We start from the raw sequence: 14,539 nt of genomic DNA on the forward strand, positions 1-14,539 counted from the left end.
CTTACTGAGCTGTGCAACATCCTGCTGACAGCAGGGCTCTGCTCAGCCTCCAGCACTATTGCTGACCAGTATGGACAAAAGGGGTGGGAAAACAAAGAGCTTTTCTTCAGGTAGTCTTGTAATCTGATCTCTACGGTGACTCAGCCTCTTTAACAACAGCTGTCTCAGGGACATGCAGTGGTTTGCAAGCAGTAGCGAAGATTTTGCTGCCACTTCCTGATTTCTGCCTTGAGAGTGATCTAAGCTGGGACATTACCGAAACATTTAAATGGACTTCTCAGCCCCAGGAATGGCAGACTTTGGGATAGAGTACAGAGGAATAGAGACATCAGGAAAGAGCCCACAAACCACTTGTGCAGAGCTGCTGCTGTCGTACTGATGAAGAGAGAAACTTGTGAGAGAAAACTACATGGAAACCCTGAAAGTGCTGTAAAAACTGAAAAGAGTGAAAGGGATTCTCAGGTGTACCCATGGAAAAGACAGGTATGTTCTTTGTTTAAAATAATATCTCTCCACAGCAGGAAATCACAACCAGAAAAAGCAGGATTTCTCTACAGCTCAGTAGAGCTGTAGTGTACATGGAGGTCCACTGGTTTGTGTCATTTTTGTATTTCTAAGAAATACAGCTGTGACAACATATTAAGACCCAGACTTTAAACAATGCTTCAGCTTTTTGTAATTGTAAGTGCTCTGGTCTTGAACACTTGTATCATGGCTATGATATATGTTTGGATGGAGGTAATGGTGGCAAATTGTCAGTGCATCTGAAAAAAGGTAAGCAAGAGTAAACGTTACTAAATCGAATTCTGTCTGCTGATCCCCTGAAAGATGACCAGAACTGCCAGGATAGGCATGAAGAGGACAACCCAAAGAGTTCCCCATTTGACTTTGTTATAAAGCAGTTCCAAGGAAAGAGGTGTGCTCCTGAAAAAAGGCAAGAGCAGCCTTCAGCTGTCAAACAATTCTTCAAGGGCTTTGACTTTGGGAAATCTGAAGGCAAGGATAGAAGGGAAGTTGAAGAAACAGAAATAAGCCATGCTGGAGCTGATGACCAGAGTGAGAAGCAAGATCTCTCTGTAGAAGGTAATGCTGGTACAATATGAGTAAATATTTTAATTTCATAGAAAATCAGCTGGTTTTTTGCTAGCCAAAATCCTGTATTTGCTGCCTACAGTTTATTCTCTAGCCAGGATTTACTTCTGATTGGAACATTATCAAGCATGTTTTCTGATTTGATAGAGGCCAAGCAAGGAGTTAGATCCGTGTTGCTGAGGAAGGATAAAGCTTTTGGATGACTTCTCTCTTGGTCTGCAATGTGAGAGTCAGTGTTGAAGTCAACTCATTTGTTGCAGAGCTTATTTGGTTTCAGAGCCAGGCTTTGAGCAGTAGCTTGGCTTGTTGTATTTAAGATGGGTCTCTGTTCTGCTAAAGCAGTCTGAAGACAACAGGAGCAGATGTTTCCTATCCCTTGACACTGGGCAGGGGGAGGGGAAGGGAATGGGAATCCATCATTTATGTTATTTTGCACACACAAGAATACTCTTTACATCCACTCCAGAGAAAATGGAACTATTTTTCAAAAGCAGGCTTAGTACCCCATCCTTTGTCCTAAGGGGCTTGGGTCAGTTTGGGGAAACAATAAGAGGGCAGCTACTGAGAGTGGGACTGCTATTTTCTGTAACTTTTTCTTTGAAAGCCCAGAAAATCAGGAACTGCCTCACACAGATGTATGAAAATGCAGCAGGAACTTTGTACTGATTTGATCTATAGTGATCTTATCAGTTGGGTTGTTGTCCACATTGATGAAAAATAGAGCCTGGTTTATTGACAGATTTGATTCATTTCCTAAAGCCTTCACCTGCCAGCCTCAGGCAGGATTTACAGTGGTGTTTCGTAGCAGAGGTAACCAGGGCCCTGTTTTCTTTGTTGCTCAGATGGACTTTCACATCTCACTTCTGAAGTGGAGTCACCATCTGGTGAGCAGAGATTTAACCAGTTCATGGAGAAGCTGGGAAAGAAACCCAACAGCAAGAATCTGGATCTAAATAATTGTGCATTAAATGCAGCAGATATAACAGAGCTGGGTAAATGCACATTTTATTCAACTAATCGCTTCATATATTCCTTTCATTTTATTTGCCTGTTCAATTGTTCCCTCTCCTCTTTTCCCTTCCCTTTCTTTTATACAGGCCGTATTGACATTTCATCTAATAGTCCCAGGTCCCTGAGAAATATTAGTTTACAAATTATATAAATTATGTAATATATATATAAATATAAAAATCATCCAGATCTGTGAAGCAGATGAATGTCCTTCATTCAGGTACAGATAAGAAAAGTGAGGTACAAATTGTCATGGCTTTATAATTTTGTATTGGTTGTAGAAAACATCTCAATATACGTCGATATCCAGGGTGTGCAGAAACATGCAAACAGAAAAGTTTTTCTTTTCTTTCCTTACAGCTTCTTTACTGCCCTTTCTCCCAGAGCTGGAAGAGATCAGTCTGTCCTGGAATGGTTGTGTTGGAGGGACTTTGAAGGCTCTCACTGTCCATCTTCATCATGTGAACCTGTTAAAAGTCCTCCGACTTAACAGCTGCAGGCTGACAGCTGAGGATGTCATCTCCTTAGGTACAGGATTTCATTTACATTTACTTCCAGACAGCTTGGGGCTAATGTAATCCATCTCGTCTCTTCCTATGTCCTGCTCCTGCTGCTTCCACACTGAGCAAAGTAAACTCCTGCTGCAAAACAGTAGAAACTTGGGCTTGTGGGTGACCTTACACCTTTAGGTAGCTCTGCAGAGTCATTCCTCAGGGTGTGAAGCTCTCACACTCAGAAGGGAACAGAATTCAGTCCTATTTGCAGGAAAGAATGTTTTCAATTTGGATTAGGATTTTTTTGGCTAGAAGCAGAGTCAGTTGCAATAGGGCCAGCTTAGGTCTTGGAGCTGCAGGACAGGTGAGTGCTCATCATGAGAACCCAAGTGGTCTTTTGGGAGGAGACTTAAAACCAGAAGTGCTGCTTCAGAGCTTTATGGCTTGGTGTTTTCCAAGTCTGGGAGAAGCTTATTCCTCTGTTTACTTCTTTGCTTGGAGTGCCTGCACCCGGCTTTCTGCAAAGCATGAGATGTAAAGGTTTTAAATGTGGTGTTACACACTCAGGTTCTGACATGGAGTCACCTCTGGGCTTGGAGTTTACTCTGGGGTGGATCTGTGGTTTGTATTTAAAAGAAGGGCAAACACAATAAATTAGAAATGATAGAAGTTACTGCTTATTTTGTAAGTTCTAAAATGGGTCTGTGTCATAAAGCTGGGGTTTGTTTATGTCATCCATATCCAAGCCTTTTCCAGGAAAGGTTCAGAAATAATACAACATGTATGGTGGCAGATAAAAAGTGGGTCATGCTATCTCTTGGGGAGGAAATAAGCATCTCTACAAAAGCTGGTGAAAATAACTGCTCTGTTTCTGATGAGTGTAAAATCTGTGTATTTAATTTTCTAACAACTTTTCAAAATTATTTCATTCTCTTTCCAACCCTTTTCTCATATTTTTTGCCTTTTGATTTTTATTGGTTATTTTTACAATTACTTTATTCTGCCAGGTTCTCCAGTGCCGTTTCCTTCCCAGTTTGGTTTAGCTTCTTCTGGGACAGATGCAAAATTGATTGCAGGACTTGAATTTCCAGTCAAAATGTGATGCCCTTGACATGTGGAATAGCAACAGTCAGTTTGCATTGATTTTGCCTGTGATTTTGAAAACAACTTGTATATTTAGGCCAATCCTGGCTGTGTGACCTTGTCCACATCTCTCTGAAGAAATGTGGCCTCTTGTGGACTCAGCACATCCTGCTTAGAAATCAATGTCTGAAATATAACCATAATATCAACCTATTCTATGTGATTGCTCAGAGCTTGACTGTGAGAGGTGATAGGAAACCATTCCTGGAGTTATATTCCTTTATTTATCTTCTGGGAGGAAAATGTGTCTGGAATTCTATAGTCCTCATGTCGAACAGAAACAGGCTATGCTGCACTTCTCAACTGTAGAGCATTGCTCAGTGTTCAATACTGAGGCAATATTTTAAAATAAATGCAAAAATAAAAATTAAGACATGTCCTTTCCTCTCAAACCCAGATATTCACTTACAGAAATAATTATTTTTCTATTATAAATCTTTTGTGAAAAATTAATTATGAAAACCACCCAGACATGAAAGAATGTTACTGTTAAAATACAATTCTCAGTTATTGGATTTTAGATCAAGAAAATTGTGTATGACGCTTTGAAATTGTATTTGCATATGGTCTGATTAATTGATCTTTTGTGGGAATGAGTTTATGCAAATATGCTCTGCCTCCCTCCTCTACAAAGGAAGCTAGGAAGCTGGATTTTACCGTGGGATGTTAGTATTTCAAATAAACCCTAACACAGTTCAGATTGGCAGGTATGTCAAGCCTGGAGAAGGCTGATTTTTCTGAATGTAGTAAAAGTCAGTTCTGCCTGCCTTGAAATCAAGGGAAAGTTAGTTTGAGTCAAAACAATGCTCATCTTGGTTTCTTACGAAGTGAGTCAGAAATTCCTGTCAGAAATGAAATTTTCCCATTTCAGAAGTAGTTGTGAGAGGACTTCTTTCATTCCCTCCAAAATGATCTGTGGACACAGTACAGAGGATGTTGGAAATTTGCCAAATAAAACAGAGCAGAATTCTACATGACAGTAAATTCAGACTTGTCATCTCTACTGATTTCCCTCTAGACTGGACTTTCTGGTCCCAGCACAGGCCAAACAGCCTGATGAGGGTTTGGGAATCCAAATAAATTTCATGTTTGTGTGCACTGTGACAATGACTTGTGATCTATATTGCTCCTTAGACAGTGTGAGATTTTATACAACACTGCTGCAGAAGCAATAATTCATTTATTTAACAATTTTCCCGACAAGACATTCAATATAAAGTAAACTGAGTATTAAGCATCTAACCTTCCTCTTTAATATATTCCAAACCTGTATTTTTGTTTGCACTGAAATTGATACATAGAATGAATCATCCTAGACTTCCATTACAGGAGAGGCATTTGAAATTGTTTCTCAGCTTGAAGAACTGGATTTATCATGGAACAGTAACATAGGTGGAAAACTATCACTGCTGACAAAAAAACTCCAGGACGGATGCAAATTAAAATGTCTGAAAATTACAGACTGTAACCTGACAGCAAAGGATGGAGAATCCCTTGGTATGTGTGTCCATTGAGCTGGGCTGAGACTGGCTTCATAAAAATGGAACTTTTTTGACTTAGATGATGGTTGTATTGAGCTCAGTATTAGTGAAAAGTTAATTTATTTCAAGCTCTGCATTATAACAGTATTTATCATGTGGGGATTTAGTGCACTTTCTTCCAAAGAAGGAAATTATTCGCTCTAATCGTATGAGGGAGGGTTGAGAAGATCTAAACCACAGTTTGGCTGCCTCAGTGGTCCAGGGTTTCTGGATTCTTTGAGACCTTGAGCAAAAAACATGTGCCAGAATTTCCACCACTGATTGCTTAAAATTAAGCAACTGAATATGTAGTTGGCCATGGGATTGGAAAGAAGGTCTGAGGATTGGGAATTTAGGCTGAGTTGGCAACCACTGACCACCCTTTCCTTCTGTCCTCTCACCATAGCAGCTTAATCCTGTGTGGTCTTTTTATCTCATTGTGTGTTTTAAAAGGTGTTTGCTCAGTAAAGAGAAGCCTCATGGCTCTCATCTCCACTGTAGGAGGAGCCCCATATGTAACACACATTCCTATGTATTTTCAGTAGAAAATTTTCTTTCTCTTTGTATTTCTGCTTTTTATTCCCCTGTATTTTTCTAACAGTCCTTGTATTTTTTCACTTTTATTTTTATAAATGTTTTTCACAGATTTCTTGATTCCTATCCAATCTTTATGTTACTGTGTTGTTTAGGTAGAACAGGAATTTAGCAAGTCTAAACCACACTTACAGGCAAACCCAGGCCACCTCTTCCTGTTTATCATGGTGCTGTACTTTTCTAGAGTTCATCTGTATGTTTTACAGACAATTACCAATTCTAGTTTTCTTTTCTTTTTTTCTCCCCAGCTGAAATTCTAAATGTGATCCCAAACCTCGAAGTATTAGATCTCTCTATCAACAAAAACATTGGCTGCAGCATGAAGGTTATTGCTCAGGATCTGAAAAATGTGCCAGGCTTGAAAGAGTTAAACTTGCACATGTGTGGATTAAAGCAAGACAGCCTCCAGGGCTTAGGTTAGACTTTATGTTCAGAAGACTTTCATTCTGAATAAATTGTACATCTGAAAACCATTTAAGAAAGGCAATGAGGTGGGATTTTGCTGATGGTTTGGCAATATTAATGGGCAATCATTATTTGCTGTTTGAGGACTGATAAAAGACTCTACAGGGCCTTTCAGCAGGAGTGGAATTTATCTGCCCTGAGCTCAAGCTTGTGAAAGTCAGTGGGGAGAGTCACCCTCCACACCATTTATCTGAGACACATCTCAGGGCTGTGGCTCCCTGGATGTGCTTCCTCTTTCCCCAGACAGAACACAGACAAAGACACAAACAGGTCAGCTAACTTTTAACAAGCTAATCCTACTTTCCAAAGGAAATCCAAATTTTCCATTATCACTTAAAGAGTGTCCAGTGGAGCCCCATGAAATGGGATTGTTATATGTGCCCCTCCCTAGTGGATGTGGCAAAACAACTGGCATTAATTAGCACATCCAGCAGTAATTTCTGCAAAAGGCTGAGGATTGACTGGACCTGGGGGTTGAGCTGGCCTCACCTTCACCTGCTCTCCCAGAGAAGAATGGAGCTGCATGGACAGGGAGGCTTTGCTGTATTACTGTGTGTCTGCTGTGATTATACACTGAAGCTTAGCCCAGGAGCTTTGCCTGCAATACCTTGGGCAAACTTTGACGTTGAAGTAAATAGATGCCAAAGCCCTGACCTGGGCTCTTGTGGCAGCCAGTGACCAGCCTGTTCCCTTTTTCATTTCAGACACTGCTTTACAGCACCTTGCGGAGTTAAGGAAGTTAGACATCTCGTGCAACAGAGAGATTGGTGGTGGCTTTAAAGACTCAGCAGCTCATTTGGCCAGCTTGAAAAATCTGGAAGTCCTTGATCTTCACCAGTGCTGTGTCACAGAAGAGGACATGACCGTTTTGTGTAAGGACATGTTGAGGAAATCCATTAAGGATCTCAGTTTTGCCTTCTGAAAATATCTGAAAGACATAAAAGATTCTGCCTGGCAGAACAACTGATCTCAGGACTTTTTTCATCAGGCACCTCTGAAAGTACACTGTGGGGGAGAGCTTTCTTGGTCAATATGGAATGGGGTTTTTTTGCTGAACCAAAGGAAATCTCGGAGTGTCTTATCCCATGTGGAACTAAGGACCTGAATCTGCCATGATTCAGACCCACAATGGGAATGTGGGAACTGCCACCAAGCAGTGCTTTTTCTGATAATCAGTGATTTAGGAAATATCCAGGGACAGTGCCCCAGTGGTATAAGCTGGATGGATCCATGGTGTGTATGTGCATGGAAATATAACTGCCTAAAACTCCCTTGATGAACTGCACACTGAGTAGAGGGTATTTTAGGAGGTCTTGCATTGCTGCTGCTGTGTGCTTTCTCCAAGTTGAATTGATGCACCTAGAAACCACTATGAAGAAAAAGGCATTTCACAATCAGTTTGTGAGGCAGTCTGTTTTTCTCTGTTACCAAACTTTGTCTTTACTCTTAACAACCACAAAAAAAAAATCCCATGACTCAAAGCCTATATTGCCCACGTCCTATTTTCCATGACAAACAAATAACTTGAAGACATGATGATGATGAAGCTTTACGAAATATTCAGTATTAGTGATATCAATCATGATTTAATTTATTGAATAATAGAGAATAATAGCATTAAGACAAGAAAGAAGTTTCAGTTAGCAATGAATGCATTTGGAAATTCCCTACTTCACCTAAAATTTCCAGGAAGCCATATTCTGACAACGCTCCACACAGCATGGAAGACTTAATTTCTGAAACAGTTTTACTGAAAATGACAAGGCTATTTATGGTCTAAAGCATTACTCACCGTGAACTTGACTGTAAAAACTTGGTCTTGACTTTTGAATTGATTTATAAAGAAAAGAAATTATGTCAGGCAAATATACAACTACACATTTTTTATGGATTAGTGACTGTCTAATAAATATTTCATGTTTTCATAGGCCAGGTGATACCTTTACTCTCCAGTCTTCAAGACCTGAACTTATCCTCAAATAAAAATGTAGGACTCTCATCTGATCCTCTTCTGGGCAGGCTCAGGTTTTTACCGAAGCTGAGATCTGTGAGCATCAGCAATTGTGGCTTAGGTGAAGAGTCCCTTTCATCACTAGGTAGGAGTGTTTCTTTAAAGTGTGCCTGCTCTCTGTGTATCCCTGTAGGACAAAGCATTCCCTTCTCCTTTGGCTGAACTCCAAGGATCATGGTTACATTATACCTCAGGTCCCGAGTGGAAATGCCTGTGATGAAACCAGTGCTTTGTAGGACCAGGTTTCAAGGGAAGAGAATTGTGTGGCTTCCTCTGCTATACCTGAGGGGGTGGAGTTCACTTAGTCCTTTGTCTGATTGTGAGCTTTTAGATATTCCCTAATTTTGGGGGAAAAAAAGAAAAACATGCTTTTATGTTACGTTGTAATCATAGTCTGGGTGTAACAATTTACTCACTGGGCTAAAGTTTTGACTGACGGTTTTTCACCTCACTGCAGGTGAAAATTTCAGTAGAAACTTTCTGGGTTAGAGTTCAGCATGGGGAAATGGAGGAAATGACTGCAGTGGTGGAACAGATATTGCATAGCCATGAAGAAAAGTCCAATCTAACACAGGACATGTAAATTCAGCCTCTTTTGCCTACTTATTGCAAATCTCTGTGGATTAGTGGCCTTTGATAGGTGTTCCATATGGCACATGAAATCTTAGTACAGAGGGACCTCTCAGTTACTGTGTCTTGTGCACTTGTATTTTGTACTGTTTACAGTGACATTAAACCTGGAGTAAGACTTGACTGCCTCCAGCAGAAGCAGTAGCAAGCTAAGCTGGTCAGAGGTCCTTGCAGAAAGAGTATTACATAATTGTAGTGATATAAATATAAGAGTGACACCATGGAAATCAGAGCTGTCAAAAGACAGAGAGCTTTACACCCTAAATAGTGAGTTCACAGCAAAAAACTTGCTGTTTTTAAATTAATATAAAATGGTTTAAAAGCAAGTTATTAAATTAATTCAGTGCAACAAGGCCAAGGCAATAATGTGAATAGAAAGACAAAAAAACCTCTCCTTAGAGTCCTCATAGATTCTATAGGCAGACCCTTCTTATTATCTTTTGTCTGACTTTTATTGGGATAAAAGAATTCACTCTAAGCACAGGTACTCAGCCTGTTAGGATCCTATTTACGGGTGAATTGCAGGTGAGGTGTCTGTTGAGGCCATGTTGTTTTCTCTTAGTAAGCAGAAGTTGCTGGTCTTAATCTTTTCAGCTGAGGCTGCCCTTCACCTTCCTGAACTGGAGATATTAGACCTTTCTTGGAATAAGTGCGTTGGTGGGAACCTAAAGCTGCTTTTGGGAGCACTAAAGCTTGCAACGGAGATTCAAGTGTTAAGACTGAGCAGCTGTAACTTGGTGGCTGAAGATTTGGCACTTCTAAGTACGTATAACATGGTATTTACTAGCACTCAAGGAGGCAGGGCATTTAGACCACAATTCAGAAGGGGCTTGTTCCATGGGCTGAGCATGCTTTTGCATAAATCAAATGAAAACATGGAAAATACAGGAGTGTTTTTCCCAGAAAGGGGTTTCATTTTTCTGTGTGTCCTGGACATGCCCAGTGGAAAAGCCTAAAAGGCTAAAATGCAAAGAATCTTTTAGCACTTTTATGTATTAATACAAAAAAAAAGCATCATTTAGAAAATGTAGGGTTTGCATCTGTTTTTTATATCAAATATTTAAAGCTGCCTCTGAGGAGTTTTATTTCGCTCGGATGCTGTTTTAGGTCTCAGTACTTTAGAAAAAAATGCCTGTGCTGACAGCCAGTAATACAGGCACTAGCAGCTCCCAATCCATTAGGTGGGTTTCTGGAGTCAGACTACTTGGGGAGAATTAAACCAGAAATGTTTTCACCCACCTCTTAGCAGCTGCTAAGAAGTACTGGAAAACAGGGACCTGATAAAGGACTAAATTCTAGGATTCTTTTAAAACTTTCTTATTTTATGCTCATCCTTGTGATTCTGTGGGCCTGACTCAGGGGTTTGAGTGTCTGAGATTGGCAATAGGTGTGTGACAACTGTGAGGCCCTGGAATGTGAAATCTGGTGAGATGAAGCCTGAATATTTTTTACTTTAAAAACCATCACCATTGATGGGTGTTTCCTTTGCCAATCATATGTTAAGGATCCCTTTAGGGTGTATTAGACCCTCCCACAGTGAGAGGTGGCTGTTGTAGTCATGCAGTCTCACCTAGTTTTGCTTTCCTCTTTCTAAATCTCCCTGTAAAGCCTGTCTGCCTCTTATAATTGGCACTTGATATAGCCTCCTTCCAACTGACTCCGAGGTTTTTGGGTTGCCATACACTTTTAACTCAATACTTTGTTCTTCTTGAACTGCCTGTGCTTTAAGTGTTGTACACTCCTTCAGCTGTTATAAAACTGTCTTTCTGAGATCAGCAGCAAGTGGTTTTATGCTGCTGAGGAGTTAAATCTTGCTGTTTGGCTGCTGAAATGAGGTATTAAAATACCATTCTCCTTTCTGAGAAGCTTTTAAAGCAGTTGCCAGGATTTATTAGTTGTGTTTGTGTCTGTCATCTCTTGCAGCATCCCTGAGGCAAGATGGCCATTTAGCCAGATTGCAGAAGCTGGATTTGAGTTATAATAACAACATCTCTGATGAAGGCTGGGCTGTCTTCTGCCAAGGTTTAGGAGCATTCAAGGAACTCTCGGAGCTGGATGTGAGCCTCCGGCCTTCATCCTGCCGGGACTGCGGGCCATGGTTCGGGGAATTGTTGGCAGCACTGACACAGCTGCCAGCCTTGGCAGAGCTGGGCATGCAAAGATGGGCCCTTTCAGAGTCCCAGAGGAAGCAAATGGAAAGCTTTAATCAAGACAACAAAAGAAACATTCGTTTTGACTGTTGATGAAGGTCGGAGGTGTCTGGAAGGCCTTTTGAGAGCAGCACATGAACCAAGCATTATGTGTCTCTGACTTAGAAGACTGCAGTTTTTAATAATCTCTTGAAATAATTTCACAATTATAGAAAACTGTTATTTAACCTTCTGCACCATAGATCATTCCATTTAATAACATATTCTTTCAGGTTCTCTGGGCCATGCTTACACTACTTTATCTTCAGGGTCACTGCCCGCAGAGCAGTGCTGGATTCAGAGGGGATGCACTGCAGGTTTGGCCATGGAGGGAAGGGCTGGGGTGTGTGTTAGTGCAAGTGGGTGGGCAGTGTGAATGTGGCCTCGGAAAAATACCTCTAATGTGAAAATACCTGAAACCTCCATGTTTTAATTTTAGTTTATTTTCCCCCCAAACTTTTGCCTCTTTGTGAATTGATTAAATCATAATTGGGAGATTTGGCAACCATCCCAACAACTCAACTTTACAGATTAGTCCAGTAAGGAGAATACAGAAGGAGCTGGTCTGCCTCTGCTCTGGCCCTTGATGCCATCTCATAGTGTAGGTGAGTCCTGCGTAGAGGATCAGAATAAAATCAAGGTAAGAAAACATTACTTGGTGTCTTTGCAAGTCTCAGGGGCAAGGAAAAAGCTGTGATTAAATCAGAGATATGTCCTGCTACTTTAACAAGAATTTTGGACACAAAGCAATCAATAAGTGCCAAATTCTGGCACAGTCACTTGTGTCATGGAGCATGTTAACACGTGAGCTCCAGGACTGCAGCGGGATTATTCATCGGTAAGGTATTTTAGGAAGTAAAGATATTAGATGTGTCCACTGAGTGAGGAGTCTTAGAGAAATCCTGAGGCAGCTTGAGGGATAAAGTACTGCTCAATTAGCTCTGAGCATCTCTACACACTGCAGCAATCTCCTGGAGGAGAAGCACAACAGGATCATTCAGTGGCACTTTCCTAACTTGCTAAGGCCCCCCTCAGCAAGTTCCCTCCTGCAGATGCTGATCAACATTCAGCTTTCAGTCCATGCGACCCTTCCAACATCACCTTTTGCCTGTTCAGGGCTATAACCAGCAGCTGATACCTATTGATCATTTAATCCATGATTTCATGTAGGAGTCACCCTGGACTTCCTGGTTCCACTTGCAGTTCCACTTGAAAAGTGCACCTGGCTCCCCAGCTTGAGAAATGGGTTGAACTGGAGTCCCTTGGTCAGAGGCAGTAGGCAATTGCTGTGTGGGATCCTAAACCTCTGAAATAAAGAAAAGAGCCCCCGCTTCATACAGGGCTAACAAGAGATTTTGACTTAAGCCAGGACAGTTGTTCTAACGGGGAAATACCATCATGTCTGTTTAGCAGCAGCACACCAACCTGTTCTTTTTATCACTTGTCTTCATGTGACTTTCCTGCTCAAATCTGCCTTTGATCCAACTGGGAAACTGATCTTTCTTCTGCTCTGTGATAATTTCTCTGGATTAATCCTTTCCCACTTGAACCTCTCTCTCCAGTTCACCTTTAATGTCTACATTCTGTTGAAGGCTTCCTAACTGAACTCAACTTCAGTGTTGGGGTTTCTTGTTCTTTCATAGCTGGGCTCCTCATTCTCATCTCCAGAGCACAGTACAGACCCACTGCTGGCAAACTCTCCCCTGGGCCTGATCCCCCTGCTCAGTCCTTTGCCCTCTTACTATTCTGTCATACCTATTATGCTACTGAAAACGTCTTGTTCCTTTTATCACCTCTACTAAATGTCCTGTCAATCTGCCAGTCTTCCCAGAAATTTCTCTTCCAACGATTTCCTCCTTGGCAGTTTCTGATTCATCCTGCGATCTGTTCCTCTTTGCCTTTACTTAGGGTGAAAAAATTTCATTAGACATTTCCAAACAATCAAAACAGCCTCAGTTACCCAATGAAATGGAAAATCAGAACAGAGCTGTCCCACTTTCCTGGAGTCCCAGCTCTCTCCTGCCAACAAGCATATTAATGAGATTTCAGTATCAATCAAGAGCCAAACAGAAATGAGTTCCATACCCTGCATGCAGATTCAGAGAGCACTGCCTGGGGATGGAACTCCGTGAATAGCTGTCTCAGTGGCCCTGCCTTCATCAACTCCCTCAGGATGCACCACCTTCCCTGAGGTGAGACAAGGGGAGGGAGAGCAGGACTGCAGTTCTGACCAGCCAGTTAAACTAAACAAAGGGTTCTGCTCCCACCCACTCTGCATTTTGAACCTGCACAGTGGCTGGCCCCAGTCCAGCTCTGTGCTCTATGTACACTGCAAATAAAACTCTGAGGGACTTAAGGGGTAGCTGAGCAATACAGAATAAAAACTAGACAAGGACATTATGTGTCTAGGACAAGCAGCTGCCTGCCTGTCAAGCACAGTGGAAAGACATGGTTGCATATAAACTTGGCATGCAAGAATTAGATAATATTATGTTTGTCATGGTTCTTCTTAATGACAAAGGTGTTATGACGTGTCAGAACCAGAATCATGGCAGAAATTGCATCCTACAGACCCACTGCTTTCAAATAAGCCTGTCATACACAGACACATCACAAACTGTCACCAAGGCATCTTAGAGAGGAGCAGTACCACTAAGGACGTGACAGCTTGCAGTCATTCAAAGTGCTGTAACTGCAGATTGTCAAAACATCCGTGAACAGTTTTGCGAAAGTGTGCAGATACTTTCAAACAGCTTTTTACACCTCTGTAAGACAGGATTGACACAGACCAGCGCCTTAATTGTATCTCTCTTGATCGGAGAGGCTTTTTAGAGTCCTTGCTAGGAGTCAGGGAGATGAATGGGATTTCTGTATTTTCTCTGTCTTCAGGTTGTTTATTATATCTTATCAATAATTCACATGCCGACAGCATAGCACGAAGCAGAGCAAAATACAAAAGGCAAGTTGCAGGAAAGCTCAAGGCTTTTTAAAGGTAAACTAACCAATGGTCACTAAAAGTGTACACTATTTTTATTTTTCTACTAATTATCTAGTCACACAATCAGGAACTGTGGAATTCTTTGTCTAACCATCAACTACTTCTACTGCAGAATATGGAGTAGTAGAAGAAGAAGGTCTGGAGAACAACAGCAATCCTCTACTTTGATGTTTTTTGCTTTTATCTATTTACTATATTAACAAACCCAAAACCTCTAAATTTTTCACCCTGTGACAATCTTACATGATATTCTATCACTTAGTTCACACCAGTGTAGATTCTAATTCTTCCCAGAGGGTAGGCAACTTTCTCCATGGACAAAGGTCAAAACCAGTGTTGTCCAAGGGGGTAGAACCCTTCAAAACAAGCAGAGAAATATTCTCTGCACTCTG

General features: G+C 41.2%; 1 protein-coding gene across 1 annotated transcript; it reads left to right on the forward strand.

Moving 5' to 3' along the window:
• Nucleotides 1–470: 470 nt before the first annotated feature.
• Nucleotides 471–11,203, forward strand: LRRC31 (leucine rich repeat containing 31; the record flags this gene model as incomplete). Its single annotated transcript, XM_082288042.1, has 10 exons — nt 471–483; nt 829–1,083; nt 1,935–2,084; nt 2,464–2,631; nt 5,070–5,237; nt 6,103–6,270; nt 7,024–7,191; nt 8,248–8,415; nt 9,555–9,722; nt 10,884–11,203. 10 exons carry the CDS (start codon nt 471–473, stop codon nt 11,201–11,203), a joined length of 1,746 nt encoding a protein of 581 aa, XP_082144168.1.
• Nucleotides 11,204–14,539: the final 3,336 nt, after the last annotated feature.

The sequence above is a fragment of the Coloeus monedula genome, assembly GCF_965178545.1.
Source record: "Coloeus monedula genome assembly, chromosome: 10".
In the NCBI taxonomy this organism is placed as follows: Eukaryota; Metazoa; Chordata; class Aves; order Passeriformes; family Corvidae; genus Coloeus; species Coloeus monedula.